The sequence below is a fragment of the Staurois parvus genome, unplaced genomic scaffold (assembly GCF_062004578.1).
Source record: "Staurois parvus isolate SC_StPar_1 unplaced genomic scaffold, SC_StPar_1.0 ptg000938l, whole genome shotgun sequence".
Classification (NCBI taxonomy): Eukaryota; Metazoa; Chordata; class Amphibia; order Anura; family Ranidae; genus Staurois; species Staurois parvus.
Window position 1 is genome coordinate 783,193 of NW_028318734.1, and position 22,071 is coordinate 805,263.

A 22,071-nucleotide genomic window follows, 5' to 3' on the forward strand; every position below is an offset into this window, starting at 1 on the left:
AGTGGGGGATGGCATCGGCCGATTTTCGTGGTTCCTCCCCATTTCGTTTATCGGGCGTGCTGGAAAACTGGTGAAAAATGACCGATTTTCAAAATCATTGGTGGCACCAACGGGTTGCAGATTGAGCGACATTTTCATTCTCTGGAAAAAAAAAAATCATTCTGAATTCGAACCATGTATGGCCTGAATAAATGGATGGAGTGGGGAAGGATTAGAACGTCGTGCAAAGAAACAAACAGAGGGCGCCCAGTCCTAGCGCATTACCTTTTCAAAAAATCATTGTACAAAAGAAGTGGTAATCCTAGATTGTAAGCTCCCAGGATCAGGGTCCTCCTAACCCTCTTGTATTGAACTGTATTGTCTCCCGTTATATTGTAAAGCGCTGAGCAAACTGTTGGCGCCATAAATCCTGTATAATAATAATATACTCAACAAAGGATGTCAAATATGAAGTACAGCAAGGTCCAATCAAACTAGAGGATATCCGTAATGGGATTCTTTGACCTCCAACTGGCAGACGTGTTTCAAGGACTTGCCTCTTCCTCAGATCAAAAAGGTCTTCAAAACGCGTCGGGCCAGTTGGAGGTCTAAGAATCCCATTACGGATATCCTCTAGTTTGATTGGACCTTGCTGTACTTCATATGATGTGTCTTTGACATGTTATCCTTTTGGATTCCCCTGGTCCATTGAGGGCAGCAAGACGTGCATTTTCTAGGCCAGCCTCTCTCAACCAGGGTGCCTTGAGGTTTCTTCAGGGGTGCCTTGGTAAAAGGTCTAAAAAGTGGCCAAAACTTGTATACAAGCCAGCGAGTGGAACAGGCCTTTTCGTTACACAAAGTCACAGGTTTTCATTGTGCGCCATTACGACTTTCTGACCACCGGCGTCCTGACAACCAATGACATCATCAGTTAACGAGGATGTCAGCTGCCTGCACAGCATTCTGGTTTGACCCTCCCCCGCCTCTCTTCATCAATGCTGGGGTCACATTAGCTCAGTGATGGAGAAAAATTGAGGGAGGAGAAACATGGGAATACTAGTCAGTACCAGTGTGCAAAGTGTATTTGCTTTGGAAGAACAAATCCCCTCTAATGTTGGGTGTCCTACATGTACTGCATTATAGAAAACTATTAGAATAATTTTTCATATTTTAGAACGGGGTGCCTCAAGACCGTCCATAATTTTAAGGGGTGCCCTCGGGACCGTCCATAATTTTAAGGGGTGCCCTCGGGACCGTCCATAATTTTAAGGGGTGCCCTCGGGACCGTACATAATTTTAAGGGGTGCCCTCGGGACCGTCCATAATTTTAAGGGGTGCCCTCGGGACCGTCCATAATTTTAAGGGGTGCCCTCGGGACCGTCCATAATTTTAAGGGGTGCCCTCGGGACCGTCCATAATTTTAAGGGGTGCCCTCGGGACCGTCCATAATTTTAAGGGGTGCCCTCGGGACCGTCCATAATTTTAAGGGGTGCCTTGACTGAAAAAGGTTGAGAAACACTGTTCTAGGCATCCTACATGTGGTTCTAGCCTTTGTGAAGTCCACCTTCCAGCGCAATGTGGAGATCCATTATAGAGATTTCCCTTTATTGCCTGTTCTAACGAGTTTTACCAGACAGGAAATGAAGGAAAATCTCCAACAGGGACGCAGACAGAAATATAAATCAGACGGGTTCTAATCCCTCCCCTACATTACTGAAGTAAAACAAAGCTCACCTTTGTCCATGTTGTTGGGAGAGTTCCCCTCACTTCCTGTCTAGTAAATTGTCAGCAGGAAATCTCTTTAATGGATCCCCAGATAGCAGGAAAAAAAAAAAAAAAAAAAAAAAAGGGTTCTACTAATCCTTCTCCACTCAAAACTGGGGGGGGGGGGGGAAGGCTACTGATAAGTTTAACCTCTTGGCGCCAACCGAACGCAAATGTCCGGGTCTAGACGCTGAGCGGCCACACATTTGCGTTCTATAAAAAAAAAACCCGGGCTGAGAGCGTGCGCCCTGCGCGCTACCAGCACACGTCCGGCACTCACGGAAAGGTCCCGATCTCCTCTTTCGATTGGGACCTTTCACGATCATCACATGACCCTAAACCCTGCCCTGCCTCCTGGCTTCTGAAACCCTTTAAGGGCTGGGAGGCACAGCGCCAAGGGGTTAAAGGAGTAGGCCCGGGACTGTCACCCCACTTCTGGCAACACTGCATAGTGCCAGTAAATCAGACAAAACATGTTCCTGCTCAGTGTCACACTAGGTAGTGAAGGTTTAAGGATGAAGATGACGGCCATGGAGCCTGCAGTAACATTGTTTTCTGTCCACAGCTTCCTCCTGTTGGCTGAGCAATGCACCTATCAGTTTCTCCACCCTGCGATGTCACCATTCTCTGGGCAGATTTCTCACATCTAATTCCCCCCAGATATCTTTAGATAACCTCCCCCGAGCCATAACCCAGCATAGAGGGGCTCAGTGAAGGTGGTGGTGAAGGTGTGGAGGTGTCGGGGCGGGACACACACATCATAAAAGGAGATCCACCCGGCCTCATAATCCAGATCTACCCTGACTCTGTTACTGGAGACATTGCTGGATAATCGGATCCTATTATTGTCATGAACCGCCAAGTACTGATTATTGCCTATCCTCTCCAAACCCCAGGACTTCTTATTAGATCCAATCCATGACAGACCTCCCCTTCTGTCCATACTGGGGTAGCACATCCCGACTGTCCAGTACCCGGAACCCTCGACATCCACTTCCCAGTAATGTCTCCCTGAGAAGAAACTCTGAGTGCTCAACACCTGATTACTCTGGAATCTCTCTGGTGTTTGTGGGCGAGTCTGATCTGGTGACCTGAATGCCGTTTTCCAGTCCACTGAAAACTGTAGACCATTACCAGCTGTGTTCTCATCCAGTAATATGTCTGCAACTGCTGATGTTTGCTCTACAGCCGCAATAAAATTTGCTCCAACCTGATGGTATGAGCGTTGTTTGGGGGGGACTGGTTTGGGACGTCTCCTAGATGGTCCAGCATGGATGTGAGCTTTGTCCTTTGTAGCAGAATGTGGATAGACATGTGTGCCTTGTACATTGACCCCAGACATGATATCAGATAAACCCGTGTATAATGCGTGTGAGATACCCTCCACATCCAGATCCCCTCCATCATGGAGGAGGTTCTCATGTCTCTCTCTGTCCTCATCTCCATCCTCAGTATCACACAGGTCACCTGTGTCTGATTCCTGTAGGACAGTCAGTGGATCAGTCATGTTACACAGATCCTCAATGTCCCTCATCTTCATGGACAGCCCCTCCTTCTTTATTTCCAGCTGTTGGATCAAATCAGACAGTGATAGAGAGAGCTGCTCTGCCTGCCCAGAGATCTCACTCAGAACTCTCTTCTCCAGGTCTTCCAGACGTCTCCTGAGGACTCTGAAGAGGGCAGTGACTCTCTCGGTTTCTTCATCTGCTTTTCCTTGTACTTTCCTCCTGCGTTCCTGCAGACTCTGGACTCTTTTCTCCATCTCATCTCTCTCTGTCATCAGTTTCTGCAGAACATTCCTCAGCTGCTTCTTCTTCATCTGAGATGTTTCATCCAGAGCCTCCACCTTGTGTCCCCGATGTTCTCCATCCAACCTGCAGGACAGACAGATACAGGTGGAGTCCTCAGTGCAGTAATACTTCAGTAGTTCATTATGGACGGAGCATTTCCTGTTCTCCAGGGAAGTGGTGGGGTCACACAAGACATGTTCTGGTGACTTGCTGTGGACTCTCAGGTGATTGTCGCATAGAGAAGCTTCACACCTCAGACAGCATTTCACAGCCGGTACAGGAGTGTGAATACAGTAAGTACAGAAGACCCCGGACTCCTCCTGATCTGGCTGAGCAGACAGGAAGTTCTCCACTATGTTACGCAGTGTTATGTTCCTCCGCAGTGCAGGCCGCTCCTGGAACTCTTCTCTGCATTCAGGACAGGAATAGCTTCCAGGCCACTCCTGTGTATCCAACACACGGCCAATACAGTTCCGGCAGAAGTTGTGTCCACATTTCAGGGTTACAGGATCTGTGTAAATGTTCAGACAGACGGAACATTCCAGCTCCTTCCTCAGATCAGCAGACGCCATCCCTATGAGAGAAATGACAATGAGTTTCTGACACTCAGTAACCAGTGTGGCCTGTTCTGTACATTCCTACGCAGGGCAAGGCTGAGACTCAGACATAGGAAACCTTTATGCAGAGGAACACAGATAATACAGGGGAGGGTTCCTGACAATATTCTTCCTATCTGGGGAAAATAAAGGCCAGTAAAAAGCTGTGGAAACACTGTTAGGAATATTTCTTCCTCCTTTGTATTAGGATTGTGATTTGAACATTAATAAACTAAGTGACCAGAGGAAATGGATTCATCTTGGTGACACAGCCATGATTTGGGTGTTGTCAGTCAGAAACCAGAAAATGTCCCTATCTGTTCGGGGGGAGGGGGGTGTATTGTAGTATGAGGGGGGAACAAAACTCACTCAGCCCCCTCCTAAAATCCATTACGGCAGTGAGGGGTGCAGGCCACTGCTATCCTGAGGGCAGCTCCACAGAGCTCAGCATTCCACGTCTGTTACTGACCTGGATTATTCTCCGACTTTGTTTCTAGATTATTCCTACCTGCTCGTTTTTGCTGTCTACCTTTGCAACTGATCCAGGCCTGGAATACTGACCACGCTTCTGCCTAGCGACTTTGTACCTCACTGCCCAATTGTTGCTAACTTCTGCCTGTTCCTGACTCTGATTCTGCTTATGTTCTGGCGACCTTCCCCACAGCCGTCACTTACCTAGGTGAGGGACCTGACTCCACCACCAACTGGTCTTGATGTTTCCAACATGCATCACCAGCTGTACCTGTGCTTTCCACATACCATCTGTGACGGACAGCAAAAATATTCTTTTTTTGTGTGTTGTTTGAAGTTCCTGGGCCTCACAGGGGGGAGGGGAAACGGGATGTATCTCCATATAGAACAAAGGCAGCATGGCTTTGTGTGGTTGGGGAAAACCAGTCCAGGCCACTTCTTAGCAGGAAGTTGGGAGTGGGGACAATTGCAGGGCCATGTGGACTCTTTGTTGGGAGAGCTGAAGTCATGATGGAGGGCTACTCCTGCCTGAGCCGTAACTAGGAGATGCCTGGAACTGTACTTTGCTATGTACACTGCTGGCTGGTGAGTCCCTGGATCGCTACCCTGTGAACTGCCCTCTGCTGAGTGCCCGGACCTCCTGCCAGAGCTACCTTCTGCTGTGGGCCCCCTTGCCTGCCTGAACTGCCCTCTGCTGTGCCCGGGCTCTTTGCCACAACTGCCGCTTGGATGTGTGCTAGAACTACCCGCTGTTGCTGTGTGCTGAGCAGGGTCGCCCCTGCTGCCATCCGCTGTGAATCAGGACATCCCTGTCGGACCCGTGAGTTTATGCTCTCCTGTTTTCCCTGAACTGTTCTTGTACTCCCACTCCACCTCCCTGTTGGATTACAACTACTACAGAGACTCACACCACCCCCGTTTGGATTATAAACTGCTGTAGAGACTTTAACTTTGCCTTGGGACTGGACTACATGTATTGTGGACTCTCTCTCCCTGCACTACTCCCCATTGAGTGACTGTTGTCGGTTTTAATAAAGCTTTAAGTGTTTGCCGTCTGCCTTGTGTGGTCTGACCCGCTTACCCTCCATCACACCATCATTCCCAATTTCCTGCTCACACTGTCTACACCAGTGTTTCTCAACCTTTTTTCAGTAGAGGCACCCTTTAAAAATGATGGACGGTCCCGAGGCACCCTTTAAAAATGATGGACGGTCCCGAGGCACCCTTTAAAAATGATGGACGGTCCCGAGGCACCCTTTAAAAAATGATGGACGGTCCCCAGGCACCCTTTAAAAATGATGGACGGTCCCCAGGCACCCTTTAAAAAATGATGGACGGTCCCCAGGCACCCTTTAAAAAATGATGGACGGTCCCGAGGCACCCTTTAAAATGATGGACGGTCCCGAGGCACCCTTTAAAAATGATGGACGGTCCCGAGGCACCCTTTAAAAATGATGGACGGTCCCGAGGCACCCTTTAAAAATGATGGACGGTCCCGAGGCACCCTTTAAAAATGATGGACGGTCCCGAGGCACCCTTTAAAAATGATGGACGGTCCCGAGGCACCCTTTAAAAATGATGGACGGTCCCGAGGCACCCTTTAAAAATGATGGACGGTCCCCAGGCACCCTCTAAAATGATGGACGGTCCCCAGGCACCCTCTAAAATGATGGACGGTCCCCAGGCACCCTCTAAAATGATGGACGGTCCCCAGGCACCCTCTAAAATGATGGACGGTCCCCAGGCACCCTCTAAAATGATGGACGGTCCCCAGGCACCCTTTAAAAAATGGACGGTCCCCAGGCACCCTTTAAAAAATGATGGACGGTCCCCAGGCACCCTTTAAAAAATGATGGACGGTCCCCAGGCACCCTTTAAAAAATGATGGACGGTCCCGAGGCACCCTTTAAAAATGATGGACGGTCCCGAGGCACCCTTTAAAAATGATGGACGGTCCCGAGGCACCCTTTAAAAATGATGGACGGTCCCGAGGCACCCTTTAAAAATGATGGACGGTCCCGAGGCACCCTTTAAAAAATGATGGACGGTCCCCAGGCACCCTTTAAAAATGATGGACGGTCCCCAGGCACCCTTTAAAAAATGATGGACGGTCCCCAGGCACCCTTTAAAAAATGATGGACGGTCCCGAGGCACCCTTTAAAATGATGGACGGTCCCGAGGCACCCTTTAAAAATGATGGACGGTCCCGAGGCACCCTTTAAAAATGATGGACGGTCCCGAGGCACCCTTTAAAAATGATGGACGGTCCCGAGGCACCCTTTAAAAATGATGGACGGTCCCGAGGCACCCTTTAAAAATGATGGACGGTCCCGAGGCACCCTTTAAAAATGATGGACGGTCCCGAGGCACCCTTTAAAAATGATGGACGGTCCCCAGGCACCCTCTAAAATGATGGACGGTCCCCAGGCACCCTCTAAAATGATGGACGGTCCCCAGGCACCCTCTAAAATGATGGACGGTCCCCAGGCACCCTCTAAAATGATGGACGGTCCCCAGGCACCCTCTAAAATGATGGACGGTCCCCAGGCACCCTTTAAAAAATGGACGGTCCCCAGGCACCCTTTAAAAAATGATGGACGGTCCCCAGGCACCCTTTAAAAAATGATGGACGGTCCCCAGGCACCCTTTAAAAAATGATGGACGGTCCCCAGGCACCCTTTAAAAAATGATGGACGGTCCCGAGGCACCCTTTAAAATGATGGACGGTCCCGAGGCACCCTTTAAAATTTTGGACAGTCCCGAGGCACCCTTTAAAAATGATGGACAGTCCGCAGGCACCCTTTAAAAATGGACAGTCCCCAGGCACCCATTCAAATGATGGACAGTCCCGAGGCACCCTTTCAAATGACGGACAGTCCCGAGGTGCCCCATTCTAAAATGTAAAAAAAACTATTCCAATATAGTTTTATATACCGCAGCAACATCCACACATGTAGGACACACACCATTAGAGGTGATTTTATTCTTGGTACTGACTAGTATTCCAATGTTTCTCCTCTCCCTCAGTTTTCTCTATCACTGAGCTAATGTAACACCAGCACTGATGGAGAGGGGCAGGGGAGGGTCAAACTAGGATGCTGTGCAGGCAGCTGACATTCTCCATATCAACTGATGATGTCATTGGTTGTCAGGAACAATTATTGTTTGAATAGAATCTACATATGCGTAATGCACTCAGTGAGCTCATCCCGCCGAGAAAATCTTTGGTCGTGGCTTTACTGATCCAAGTGTCATTTTCCTTACACCAGAACCCACATGCAACCCTTTAGAGAAACTTCAGACCACGCTCAGAGCACTTGGTGCAACTTTACTCAGATGTCTTTCAATATTGCAGTCCATGAAGAACATTAACATTAGAAGATCTCTATCCCCAGCTGGCTGCCCAGGCATACCTCATAAAAAAGGTAGTAATCCATATTGGCATCTTCCAAGTGTTGGCTGATCTCTGGATCATCAAGTGCCAAGTCCTCCTCAACAGAATTGACAGCATGGTCTGAGAGCCCCCCAAAACCAACCTTCCCCATATTTATATCACCAGAGCTGGATCCCAAAAAGCCCGGGAAAAGTGGCACACACATGAACTGTTTCCCCCCCCCCCCCCCCACTTGCCAAGAAAAATCTACACTTCTTAGGCAACCTGCATGCTTGCAGATGCCAATATACTATTAAATAACCTGACAGTTTAATACAACACAGAAAAATACATAGAAGTGAGACAGAACAAACATAGCAATCCGTGGCCACAGGTGTATACAATCATCCCCTAGGCATGCAGACGGCTTCTACAAACATTGGTGAAAGAATGGGTCGCTCTCAGGAGCTCAGTGACTCCAAGCGTGGTCCCGTGATAGGTGGTCACCTGGGCAATAAGTCCATCCGTGACATTTCCTGGCTACTAAATATTCCACGCTCAACTGTTAGTGGGATTATAACAAAGTGGAAGCAACTGGGAACAACAGCCACTCAGCCACCAAGTGGTAGGCCACGTCACATGACAGGGCGGGGTCAGCGCATGCTGAAGCGCACAGTGCGCAGAAGTCGCCAACTGTCTGCAGAGTCAATAGCTAAAGACAACAGTGCGTAGAGATCTTCCTGGAATGGGTTTCCATGGCCGAGCAGCTGCATCCAAGCCTTCCATCACCAAGTGCAATGCAAAGCCTTGGATGCCGTGGTGTAAAGCACGCCGCCACTGGACTCTAGAGCAGTGGAGACGTGTTCTCTGGAGTGACCAATCGGGCTTCTCTGTCTGGCAATCCGATGGACGTTTCTCAGTTTGGCGGTTGCCAGGAGAACGGTACTTGTCTGACTGCATTGTGCCAAGCGTAGAGTTTGGTGGAGGGGGGATTATGGTGTGGGGGTGTTCCTCAGGGGTTGTGTTGGCCCCCTAGTTCCAGTGAAGGGAACTCTTAAGGTGACATTTTGGACAATTTCATGCTCCTAACTTTGTCGAAGGAGTTTGGGATGAATTAGAGCGGAGACTGTGAGCCAGGCCTCCTCCCCCGACATCAGTGCCTGACCTGACAAATGTGCTTCTGGAAGAATGGTCCAACCTTCCCATAGACACCCTCCTAAACCTTGTGGACGGCCTTCCCAGAAGAGTTGAAGCTGTTATAGCTGCAAAGGGCGGGGCCAACTCAATATTGAACCCTACGGACTAAGACTGGGGGGCCATTAAAGGTCATGTGCGTGGAAAGGACGGGGCAACTTAATATTGAACCCTACGGACTAAGACTGGGGGGCCATTAAAGGTCATGTGCGTGGAAAGGGCGGGGCCAACTTAATATTGAACCCTACGGACTAAGACTGGGGGGCCATTAAAGGTCATGTGCGTGGAAAGGGCGGGGCCAACTCAATATTGACCCTCTGGACTAAGACTGGGGGGCCATTAAAGGTCATGTGTGTGGAAAGGGCGGGGCCAACTTAATATTGAACCCTACGGACTAAGACTGGGGGGCCATTAAAAGGTCATGTGTGTGGGAAGGCCGGCCGACCAATACTGCGGGCAATATAGAGTATGTCTCATCTGCCATTTGCGACAGTCAGCCCCTGCCGATGATTACTTGCCGGCGCCTGGTGATTGCTGAGCATCTCTGACGTAAACAAAACAGTTCTCTCCCAATCAGCTCATGCACACTGCTTTGCATGGCTGTGCAAAGCAGTGTGATTACAGTGAAGCACACAGACACAGCCCCCTAGTAAAACACACACAGCACAGTTAACCCTTTGATCGCCCCAGATGTTAACCCCTTCCTGCCCAGTGTCATTAGCACAGTGTCAGTGATTTTTATTTGCACTGATCACTGTATTGGTGTCACTGGGGATGTCAGTGACACCAACTCAGTTCCCCCCCCCCCCCAGTGTCAGAATGCCCACCGCAGTCCCGCTATAAGTCGCTGATCGCCGCCATTACTGGGATAAAATAAAATATCCCGGTATATATATACCGCCATTTGTAAACGCTATAACTTTCACGTAAACCAATTTACACATATTGGGATTATTTTTTTGGCCAAAACACGGAGCACAATAAATTTGGCCTAAATTTAGGATGAAATTTGATTTTTAAATTTTTTTTACTGGACACGTTTAATAGCAAAAAGTCCAAAATATTGTTTTTTTTCTCAAAATTGGTCTTTTTGTTTTCTATATAGCTCAAAAAATAAAACCCACACAGGCGATCAAAATACCACCAAAAGAAAGCTCAATTCGTGGGGAAAAAGGATGCACATTTGATTTGGGTTAAAGTAACGCAGTGCAGTAATGCAAAAAACGGCCTAGTCAGGGAGGGGGGGGAATCCTCGGGAGGGGGGGAATCCTCGGGAGGGGGAGGGGTTAAAGCGTGACACGCTGGTTATCCTTTTATTCAGCATCTCACCTTTTATAAATGTACCAAAAATTAGGAAATATATCGTATTTGTGCCTCAATATTCACTAGAGTGTAAGCTCCTCTGTACAGAGACTGATGTGACTGTGGGGGAGGGGACATTAGAGTGTAAGCTCCTCTGTACAGAGACTGATGTGACTGTGGGGGAGGGGACATTAGAGTGTAAGCTCCTCTGTACAGAGACTGATGTGACTGTGGGGGAGGGGACATTAGAGTGTAAGCTCCTCTGTACAGAGACTGATGTGACTGTGGGGGAGGGGACATTAGAGTGTAAGCTCCTCTGTACAGAGAGTGATGTGACTGTGGGGGAGGGGACATTAGAGTGTAAGCTCCTCTGTACAGAGACTGATGTGACTGTGGGGGAGGGGACATTAGAGCGTAAGCTCCTCTGGTACATAGACTGATGTGACTGTGGGGGAGGGGACATTAGAGCGTAAGCTCCTCTGTACAGAGACTGATGTGACTGTGGGGGGAGGGGACATTAGATTGTAAGCTCCTCTGGTACAGAGACTGATGTGACTGTGGGGGAGGGGACATTAGAGTGTAAGCTCCTCTGTACAGAGACTGATGTGACTGTGGGGGAGGGGACATTAGAATGTAAGCTCCTCTGTACAGAGACTGATGTGACTGTGGGGGAGGGGACATTAGAGTGTAAGCTCCTCTGGTACAGAGACTGATGTGACTGTGGGGGAGGGGACAGAGTGTAAGCTCCTCTGTGCAGAGACTGATGTGACTGTGGGGGAGGGGACAGAGTGTAAGCTCTTCTGTACAGAGACTGATGGGACTGGCTCAGAATACTGCACTATGGTATATGTCGGCTCTATAGAAGGATCAGAGATAAGATCGGAGCCTGCTGTGACTTCTCTGTAATGAAAAGTAAATCTCTGTCCTCCCCTCCCCCACCCTGCTCTCTCCTCTCACATTGATCACCGATAATCTATATTATTGATCATTTCCTCCATGTGTCCCCCTCCCCCCATCCTCTCCCCTCCCCTCCTCACCTCTCTTCTCCTTTCCACACAATATCTCTTCCTGTCACACCCTCCCAAACACTAGAGGACCAACAAGGTTTAGCTGAGGCTCCAGCTGGCGGCCATTTTGCGTAGGACCAAACCACACATCATACACTGCATAGGACACGCAGGGAATCCTCCGGCAGACACTAGAGGTCACACTGCTGTGTGGGAGGGAGGACTCCAGCTGGGAACGGCCATTTTTGAGTAGAGCAAAGAATATGGTCTCTGTGTGGACCATCAGGAAGTGGAGAATGTCATTCTTGGGGGAAGATCAGTATTACACGTCAGATTCATACATGGGAGGGAATAGAAAATGAGTCAATAATTCAATATTTAATAATAGTTAGAATATGTAATATTGATAAATGACTCCGGGAAGATGAAGATACAGATGAATGCAGTTCCATCAATATATTCTATGAATGCAAGCGGTGGAAGCAGCGGAGTGTGATCAGCCTCATGTAGTTCCGGTACAGCAGGGCCAGGGTGTGAGAAGGAGAAGCAGCACAAGCAGCCAGACAAGAAGCATGCTGATAGGAGGAGAGAGCAGGGAGAAGAGCTAATCACGGAGTTGCTTCTCTCACTCTTCAATCACAGGCTAGGGGCCTGGCCGGGGATGACCTGGGCTCACGGACCAGGGAGGGGGGATGACCTGGGCTCACGGGCCAGGGAGGGGGGATGACCTGGGCTCACGGGCCAGGGAGGGGGGATGGCCTGGGCTCACGGGCCAGGGAGGGGGGATGGCCTGGGCTCACGGGCCAGGGGGGGGATGACCTGGGCTCACGGGCCACGGGGGGGATGACCTGGGCTCACGGGCCACGGGGGGGATGACCTGGGCTCACGGGCCACGGGGGGGATGACCTGGGCTCACGGGCCAGGGGGGGGATGACCTGGGCTCACGGGCCAGGGGGGGGGGATGACCTGGGCTCAAGGGCCAGGGGGGGGGGGAATGACCTGGGCTCAAGGGCCAGGGGGGGGGGAATGACCTGGGCTCAAGGGCCAGGGGGGGGGGGGAATGACCTGGGCTCACGGGCCAGGGGGGGGGGGATGACCTGGGCTCACGGGCCAGGGGGGGGGGGATGACCTGGGCTCACGGGCCAGGGGGGGGGGGATGACCTGGGCTCACGGGCCAGGGGGGGGGGGATGACCTGGGCTCACGGGCCAGGGGGGGGGGATGACCTGGGCTCACGGGCCAGGGGGGGGGGGTGACCTGGGCTCACGGGCCAGGGGGGGGGGGTGACCTGGGCTCACGGGCCAGGGGGGGGTGACCTGGGCTCACGGGCCAGGGGGGGGGGGGTGACCTGGGCTCACGGGCCAGGGGGGGGGGTGACCTGGGCTCACGGGCCGGGGGGGGGGTGACCTGGGCTCACGGGCCAGGGGGGGGGGGTGACCTGGGCTCACGGGCCAGGGGGGGGGGGTGACCTGGGCTCACGGGCCAGGGGGGGGGTGACCTGGGCTCACGGGCCAGGGGGGGGGTGACCTGGGCTCACGGGCCAGGGGGGGGGGGGGATGATCTGGGCTCACGGGCCGGGGGGGGATGACCTGGGCTCACGGGCCGAGGGGGGGGGATGACCTGGCCTCACGGGCCGGGGGGGGTGACCTGGCCTCACGGGCCGGGGGGGGGTGACCTGGCCTCACGGGCCGGGGGGCCAGCATGTTCTCCTATGTGTCCATACACACAGACTGGAATCAACGTTTTTTGGCAGGAAAAAAAAAAAACCCGGAATTAGTGGGCTTCTAGAGGAGTGTTTTAGTAAAGACGCAGCAAAACGCTGCAAACTATCGGGTTGGACTTTTTTACCCCCAAAAAAATGGCAAAAACACTAAAAACCGCAAACGCAGAAAAACGCAAACCGGGTTTGGACTTTTTTTTTACAACAATAAAGCTGCCAAAAAAAACACTATAAACCGCAAAACGCGGGAAAACGCAGTAAAACTGCAAACCGGCGGGTTTGGACGGGTTTTTTTTTAACAAAAAAAATGTGAAAACCCACTAAAAACCAAACGCATAAAAATGGCATAAAGTGACTTTTTTCACCTGACATCCGTATTTGATGTCACTGTTGGGATGTTATATATCCAACTGCAACGTATAACTTCTATACATACATATGACACTAAGATCTAATGGAAGCGATCGGATCCCATATGTATGGTGGGTGGACTATACTGCATAGAGCAGTGTGAGAAATCCCAGGGTGATAATATTAATGGTATAGATTATAGCCCTCTAATATTTTTGGATAAATGATGTGATATCCAGCATGCGCTGGATAGCCGGTAAAATGGCGGACGCGAGAAGTGCGCACACCATTTGTACCCATAAATAGAGCAGATCAGACGTCTGATGCTGTAAGCCTGCACCCTAGGACTAAGTGCTGTGCATGCAATGTGTCATGGTAAGGGGCTACAGCATCCTGACGTCACACCGCCGCTGACGGCCATCTTTTACACATGGTCAGTTGTCTTCATTTTCTCCTATCTGGAATAAATACCCTATGGAATGCAGTATCACGCTATGTGGCGTTCTCGGGCTGTCTGAGTCTCATGATTCGCAGAGGTCATTTCAGAAGTGTCCTGAAGCGGTGACACCATTTGAAGGACCCTGAAGGGTGACAGGATGTAAAAAAAAAAAAAAAAAAATTAAATAAAAATGTAAAAACAAATTTTCAAAATGATTTTTGGTTATAAACTAAATTTGTTTTTGTTACTAAAAAGTAAACGGAATACATTTTGGACAAGATTTATGATTAAAGATTATTTATGTGCAAAATTTTATAAGAAAAGCACTTTTTTATCAAAATTTTTGGACTTTAATTTATATAGCAAAAAAATAAAAATCCCAGCGGTGAATAACTACTCAAGAATAATTATAGAGATGTGAAAAAAACCATGTGCTTCAAAACAGTGCAATATCTTGTGCAACAAAACATATAAAACCTATAAATATCTTGTGCAACAAAACATATAAATATCTTGTGCAACAAACCATATAAAACATATAAATATCTTGTGCAACAAAACATTTAAAACATATAAATATCTTGTGCAACAAACCATATAAAACCTATAAATATCTTGTGCAACAAAACATATAAAACCTATAAATATCTTGTGCAACAAAAAACATATAAAACCTATAAATATCTTGTGCAACAAACCATATAAAACCTATAAATATCTTGTGCAACAAACCATATAAAACATATAAAGAGAAGAATGAAAAGAAGAATGAAAAGAAGAATGAGAAGAATGAAAAGAAGAATGAGAAGAATGAAAAGAAGACTGAAAAGAAGAAGGAAAAGAAGAAGAAGGAAAAGAAGAAGAAGAAGAAGAAGGAAAAGAAGGAAAAGAATGAAAAGAAGAATGAGAATGAAAAGAAGAATGAAAAGAAGAATGAAAAGAAGAATGAAAAGAAGAAGAAGAATGAAAAGAAGAATGAGAATGAAAAGAAGAAGAATGAAAAGAAGAATGAAAAGAAGAATGAAAAGAAGAAGAAGAATGAAAAGAAGAAGAAGAATGAAAAGAAGAAGAAGAATGAAAAGAAGAAGAAGAATGAAAAAAAGAAGAAGAATGAGAAGAATGAAAAGAAGAATGAGAAGAATGAGAAGAATGAAAAGAAGAATGAGAAGAATGAAAAGAAGAATGAGAAGAATGAAAAGAAGAATGAGAAGAATGAAAAGAAGAATGAGAAGAATGAAAAGAAGAATGAGAAGAATGAAAAGAAGAATGAAAAGAAGAATGAGAAGAATGAAAAGAAGAAGAAGAATGAAAAGAAGAATGAAAAGAAGAAGAAGAAGAATGAAAAGAAGAAGAATGAAAAGAAGAAGAATGAAAAGAAGAAGAAGAAGAAGAATGAAAAGAAGAAGAAGAATGAAAAGAAGAATGAAAAGAAGAAGAAGAATGAAAAGAAGAAGAAGAATGAAAAGAAGAAGAAGAATGAAAAGAAGAAGAAGAAGAATGAAAAGAAGAAGAAGAAGAATGAAAAGAAGAAGAAGAAGAATGAAAAGAAGAATGAAAAGAAGAATGAAAAGAAGAAGAATGAAAAGAAGAATGAAAAGAAGAAGAAGAATGAAAAGAAGAAGAAGAATGAAAAGAAGAATGAGAAGAATGAAAAGAAGAAGAATGAAAAGAAGAATGAAAAGAAGAATGAAAAGAAGAATGAAAAGAAGAAGAATGAAAAGAAGAAGAATGAAAAGAAGAAGAATGAAAAGAAGAATGAAAAGAAGAATGAAAAGAAGAATGAAAAGAAGAAGAAGAATGAAAAGAAGAATGAGAAGAAGAATGAAAAGAAGAATGAAAAGAAGAATGAAAAGAAGAATGAAAAGAAGAAGTATTCCAGTACAGCAAAAAGTGTATCTGCAGAGAGCTCCGCTATTTCTGACAGTTCTCTGACAGTTCCTTCACATTTACAGCGGTTGAAACATTGTATCTATTTATTTCCGAATAAAAACATCTGTATCCTAAATGGAAACAAATAGATACAATGTTTCAACCGCTGTAAATGTGAAGGAACTGTCAGAGAACTGTCAGAAATAGCGGAGCTCTCTGCAGGGACACTTTTTGCCGGCTGATCGGGAAAAATCCGATTCGCGCACCCGAAGTTGGCTAATATTCGGATTCGGCACGAATCGAATTTTTCCTGAAATTCGAAACGAATTCCACTTTGCCTGGTTCGATTCGCTCATCTCTAATGCCGGTGCCAGTGCAACACTCCCGCTGCTCAAGAATAGGTGTACGCTCACCTTACCCATTAGCCAAACTAAGTGGCTAATAACGCTTTTTGTCCCATCAGGACTTAATGGTGTTTTCCATGCTGGGTGCTTATCGTCAAATACGAACGGATAGGCTTGTACTCCCAACTCTCTCCCACCAGGGGTCTCCCTCACTCCTTTCTATCCACACTCAGTCTTGGTGGATGGATGAGACAAATCTGTGTACTGCTTCCACCTCCCGGAGTTATGGGATACCATAAAAAAGGGGGAAGTAATAATAGTGCCTTGTCCTTTTAGAATTCAAGTGCTTTTATTATATAAAAAAAAAAGCGCACTCACACATTAAAGTGCTATTACAGACAAGATTATGCCCAGATCCTCTATTTGTACTTGCCGCTTATCCGCATCAGCGTCGTGACGTCAGAGCCCAAGCAGCATCAGATGGTGAGTGACGTGACAAGCAGCCAATCAGAATGCACCCTGCTCTGTCTGGCTCGCAGTGGCTTGTCGCAGATGTCGGCAAACTTGTAATGTCAGACATCCACGACAAGCTATCTATGGATGACCAGGAGTTGGTTAACACTCAAATGCGCATTACCATTGCGCATTCTGGTTAGTGCAATCTACACTCATCTCGGTGGGATGAATATGGTCACGGAAGTCACCCATTTTTTCACCACTTCACCTTGAAATTTTGCACTATTCACCACAAGAACGCTCTCGTTGGAGATATTTATTGCGATTACAATCTGTGAACGTTTAGACAGTTTATCATCTAGTGGTGTTCACATACCGTTTTATTATGCACCATCTATAATTATGCATGTATGATTGAACTCAATTAGCGCTGCATGTTCTTTTTATATTCATATTTTGGAGGCTCCTGGTGTTTGCCTTTCATGCTAGTCGCTCTCTTTTTTATCCATCGTATCGTTTCTGTTTTTGATCTGCTATCTATCTAGTTGTTACTGAAGCAGATTAGGTCTGCCTCTGTTATATTTCAACTTCTGTATTGGAACCCGAATATCTCTGTAAGAGAGAGATTTGTGGTTCATTATCATTCTATTTACACTGCAGAATCCTTTTAGATATATCTATCTCTTATCTATCTCTATATCTGTCTCTCTCTCTCTCTGTCTATCTCTCTCTCTCTCTCTGTCTATCTCTCTCTCTCTCTCTGTCTATCTCTCTCTCTCTCTCTATGTCTCTCTCTATGTCTCTCTCTATGTCTCTCTCTATGTCTCTCTCTCTCTCTCTATGTCTCTCTCTCTATGTCTCTCTCTCTCTATGTCTCTCTCTCTCTCTATGTCTCTCTCTCTCTCTCTATGTCTCCCTCTCTCTCTATGTCTCTCTCTCTCTCTATCTCTCTGTCTCTCTGTCTATCTCTCTGTCTCTCTCTGTCTATCTCTCTCTCTCTCTCTCTCTCTATGTCTCTCTCTCTCTCTCTATGTCTCTCTCTCTCTCTCTCTATGTCTCTCTCTCTCTCTCTCTCTCTCTCTCTCTCTATGTCTCTCTCTCTGTCTCTCTCTCTGTCTCTCTCTGTCTCTCTCTCTGTCTCTCTCTCTGTCTCTCTCTCTGTCTCTCTCTCTGTCTCTCTCTCTCTCTCTCTCTCTGTCTCTCTCTCTCTCTCTCTCTGTCTCTCTCTCTCTCTGTCTCTCTCTCTCTCTCTCTGTCTCTCTGTCTCTCTCTCTCTGTCTCTCTCTCTCTCTGTCTCTCTGTCTCTCTGTCTCTCTCTCTGTCTCTCTGTCTCTCTCTGTCTCTCTGTCTCTCTCTCTGTCTCTCTATCTCTCTCTCTATCTCTCTATCTCTGTCTGTCTCTCTCTCTCTATGTCTCTCTCTCTCTATGTCTCTCTCTCTATGTCTCTCTCTCTATGTCTCTCTCTCTATGTCTCTCTCTCTATGTCTCTCTCTCTATGTCTCTCTCTCTATGTCTCTCTCTCTATGTCTCTCTCTCTATGTCTCTCTCTCTATGTCTCTCTCTCTCTATTTATATATATATATCAGTGTTTTCAGCTGCATACGACTGTCAGGTGAACTTTCTATTAACTTCAGTGTATCTTTGCAGCCTCTTTGCTTAAAGCCATAGCACCCTTATTGGTCTGGATCTCCCTTTAGCTAGGATTAGCATAGGGAGCGTTGGATAGATTAGGCTAGAGGTAGGTTAGGCATCCGACGGCCACTTAGACAGATAGAGGCCCGGTTGCGGTGACAGCCCAGTTTAGGGATAGGGACTAAGAGTAAGGATAGATGGGGCATTTTATCCTTTTAGGTGATGCATCGCTGATCGTCAGACAAGCAGTGCAATCATCCGCATAGAACGGGTTACTTGGACGCCATCGCAGCATCTGAAGTGGAAGCGTGCATCTTATGGACTCTCACCTCTCCAGGGGCCCCTGCAACCGGACTGCGCTATAACCCATGTTGGAGGTATTCTGTATACTACATGCACATATACCCGGGTATAACTGCAACCTCCCAATTTATGGTAAATTGTAATTCCTGAATGTTATTCTTATACATCCTGTTTATGTGGCTGCTTTATATAAACTTTGCATTAATCTCATACAGGTGTGGTGACACCTGTATGAGATTGTTTACCCCCCTTTTTTTGACTATTAAACGCAAGTCAAACAATATTACACCATGTGGCGTCCTTCATTGGGCTCTCTATGAGAGCACCATCTCCCACAGCACTTCTTTGGACCAAGGAGTTCCCTGACGCTCACACGTTCGGACGCTACTTGGCCACCTCTTCTTGCGGTGAGACAGTGGATAGGACGCAGTGCGACCTGACCAGATCCCTGATGCTGGAGAGATCTTGCAGCAGCTACTTCCTTACATGCGTTATTTTAACGCACTTCTGGTGAGTGCGCACTCTGTTTTCCAGGATTCCCTCTACCTTTTACTACCATCACCCTGGGATGAGAACTTTGTACGTGCTCTCAGCACCCTTTATAGACTCAATGCACTATTCACCTTGTGGTATATCTGTTTGACCACTGATATTTATATATTTATCCTACAGAGAAATATTTTATTTTGCTTTTAGCGCTGCACCTACTTTTCTTTTATTATTGACTATTGCAAGGAGGATTGGTTGCCTTTTTGGTGTTCTAGCTGCTTGTGCTCTTGTACCTGTAGCGCTCGCTATACTTTTTTCACATGTTAGCAGTATTAATGCACCCAGCTTATATTTCTATGTATAGTTACTGTAAGTTGTCTGCCTGTTACATTCCTAGAAAGGGGGGAGTCTCCTCCATTGCAGGATCCCTATTCTAGGTGGAGACACTGCCATTTGTATTATCACAACCCCCTCTTCCATATAGCGAAGGCTCAGGATTGCCTACTCATATACAGGTTAGCGCCATAGCTTGTTTGGTGTGGGCCATTTCACATAACCCCCCCCAAAAAAAACAGGGCTACACAGCAAACATATCTTTAAGTTCATGCCCTGAATTCCACTGACCACTACCCTTTGTGCTGGATTCCCAATCCCATGAGTGAGAAAGTAGTAGTTCTGAAGCATTTATCTACTCTTATCTGGCTTTCATTAATGTTTACATTTTCTTTTTCAAACAATAGATTCCAAGATGCCATCTTTGATTGGATTACCCAACAAGCATTTGATATAATCATCATGATTCTCATCTGTCTGAGCATGGTCACCAAGATTTATTTATTTCAGGTACTTATATAGCGCCGTCAATTTACGCAGCGCTTTACACATATTGTACATTCACATCAGTCCCTAACCCTCAAGGGGTGTACAATCTAAGGTCCCTAACCCTCGAGGGGTGTACAATCTAAGATCCCTAACCCTCGAGGGGCGTACAATCTAAGGTCCCTAACCCTCAAGGGGCGTACAATCTAAAGTCCCTAACCCTCAAGGGGTGTAAAATCTAAGGTCCCTAACCCTCGAGGGGTGTACAATCTAAGGTCCCTAACTCACATTCATACATACACATACTAGGGACAATTTAGACAGGATCCAATTAACCTACTAGCATGTCTTTGGAATGTGGGAGGAAACCGGAGCACCTGGAGGAAACCCACGCAAGCACAGGGAGAACATGCCAACTCCATGCAGGAGGCGCCATGGTCGGGAATCGAACCCATGACCCATTTACTGCAAGACAGACGTGCTAACCACTAAGCCATTGTGCCGCCCCCACAGTGGAAAGTGGTGGAAATATGATCAGAGTGAATATGCTGAGAACGTCCTTCCAGCTTTCAGTGCTGTTGCACTTTGAATGACAATTGTGCGGTCATGCAACACTGTACCCATATGAAATGTTTATCCTTTCTTTGAGACAGATAAGAGCTTTCTTTTGGTGGTATGTAATCACCTCTAGGGTTTTTTTTGCTAAACAAATCAAAAACTGAAAATTAAAAAAAAAAAAAAAAAATTTGTTTTTGTTCTAAAATTTTGTAAATCAATGATTTTTCTCCTTCACTGATAAGTGCTAATGAGGCTGCAGTGATGGGCACTGATAGGTGGCACTGATGAGGAGGCACTGATGGGCAATGACAGGCATCACTCATATGGCACTGATAGGCAGCACTGACTGGCACTGATAGGTGGCACTGAAAGGCAGCTGAGATGGGCACTGATATGTTTAATTGATGAGCACTGACTGCTGGGGCTACACTGATCATCAGGGCACACTGATGATCAGTGCTCTGATGATCAGTGTACATGTTCCCTCCGAGGAATGCCAAATTACCGGCTCTCCTCTCCTCTGTCAGCGTGACAGCTCGTAAGGAGAGAAATGCCGGATAACTGGAATTTCCCTATTGACATGTGATCAGCTGTGATTGGAAGCAGCTACTCCATTGAAAGCAGCAGTATTGGAGGTAAAACGACACTGCATGAATTATAATTACAGGGTAAATGTAAAATCATCAACTACTGCAAAAAAAAAAAAAAAAAAAAGATAAATTTGTAACAATGAAAATCCATCCTGCATATCAGATATTCACATTACGATTCATAATAGTAGCAAAATTACAGTTATGAAGTAGCAAGGAAAATCATTTTATGGTTGGGGGTCACCACAACATGAGGAGCTGTATTAAAGGGTCGCGGCATTAGGAAGGTTGAGAACCACTGCTTTAGAGGATCTGTTCATGTTTAACCCCTCGCCTACCGGGCACTTCTACCCCCTTCCCGCCCACAGGGCACTTCTACCCCCTTCCCGCCCCCCGGGCACTTCTACCCCCTTCCCGCCCACCGGGCACTTCTACCCCCTTCCCGCCCACCGGGCACTTCTACCCCCTTCCCGCCCACCGGGCACTTCTACCCCCTTCCCGCCCACAGGGCACTTCTACCCCCTTCCCGCCCACAGGGCACTTCTACCCCCTTCCCGCCCACAGGACACTTCTACCCCCTTCCCGCCTCCCAGGCACTTCTACCCCCTTCCCGCCTACAGGACACTTCTACCCCCTTCCCGCCTACAGGGCACTTCTACCCCCTTCCCGCCTACAGGGCACTTCTACCCCCTTCCCGCCTACAGGGCACTTCTACCCCCTTCCCGCCTACAGGGCACTTCTACCCCCTTCCCGCCTACAGGGCACTTCTACCCCCTTCCCGCCTACAGGACACTTCTACCCCCTTCCCGCCTACAGAGCACTTCTACCCCCTTCCCGCCTACAGGACACTTCTACCCCCTTCCCGCCTACAGAGCACTTCTACCCCCTTCCTGCCTACAGAGCACTTCTACCCTCTTCCCGCCTACCGGACACTTCTACCCCCTTCCCGCCTACAGGACACTTCTACCCCCTTCCCGCCTACAGGACACTTCTACCCCCTTCCCGCCTACCGGGCACTTCTACCCC

General features: G+C 47.4%; 1 protein-coding gene across 1 annotated transcript; it reads right to left on the bottom strand.

Annotated features, from left to right (window-relative positions):
- Positions 1-533: 533 nt before the first annotated feature.
- Positions 534-11,595, bottom strand: LOC149441892 (E3 ubiquitin/ISG15 ligase TRIM25-like). Its single transcript, XM_089656787.1, has 2 exons — positions 11,507-11,595; positions 534-4,107 (listed from the first exon to the last, which is right to left on the bottom strand). Exon 2 carries the CDS (start codon positions 4,103-4,105, stop codon positions 2,390-2,392), a length of 1,716 nt encoding a protein of 571 aa, XP_089512913.1. The 5' UTR covers positions 4,106-4,107; positions 11,507-11,595; the 3' UTR covers positions 534-2,389.
- Positions 11,596-22,071: the final 10,476 nt, after the last annotated feature.

What these genes read in the sequence shown, in the direction of transcription:
- LOC149441892 (XM_089656787.1), bottom strand. Translation starts at nt 4,105, where the DNA reads ATGGCGTCTGCTGATCTGAGGAAGGAGCTGGAATGTTCCGTCTGTCTG.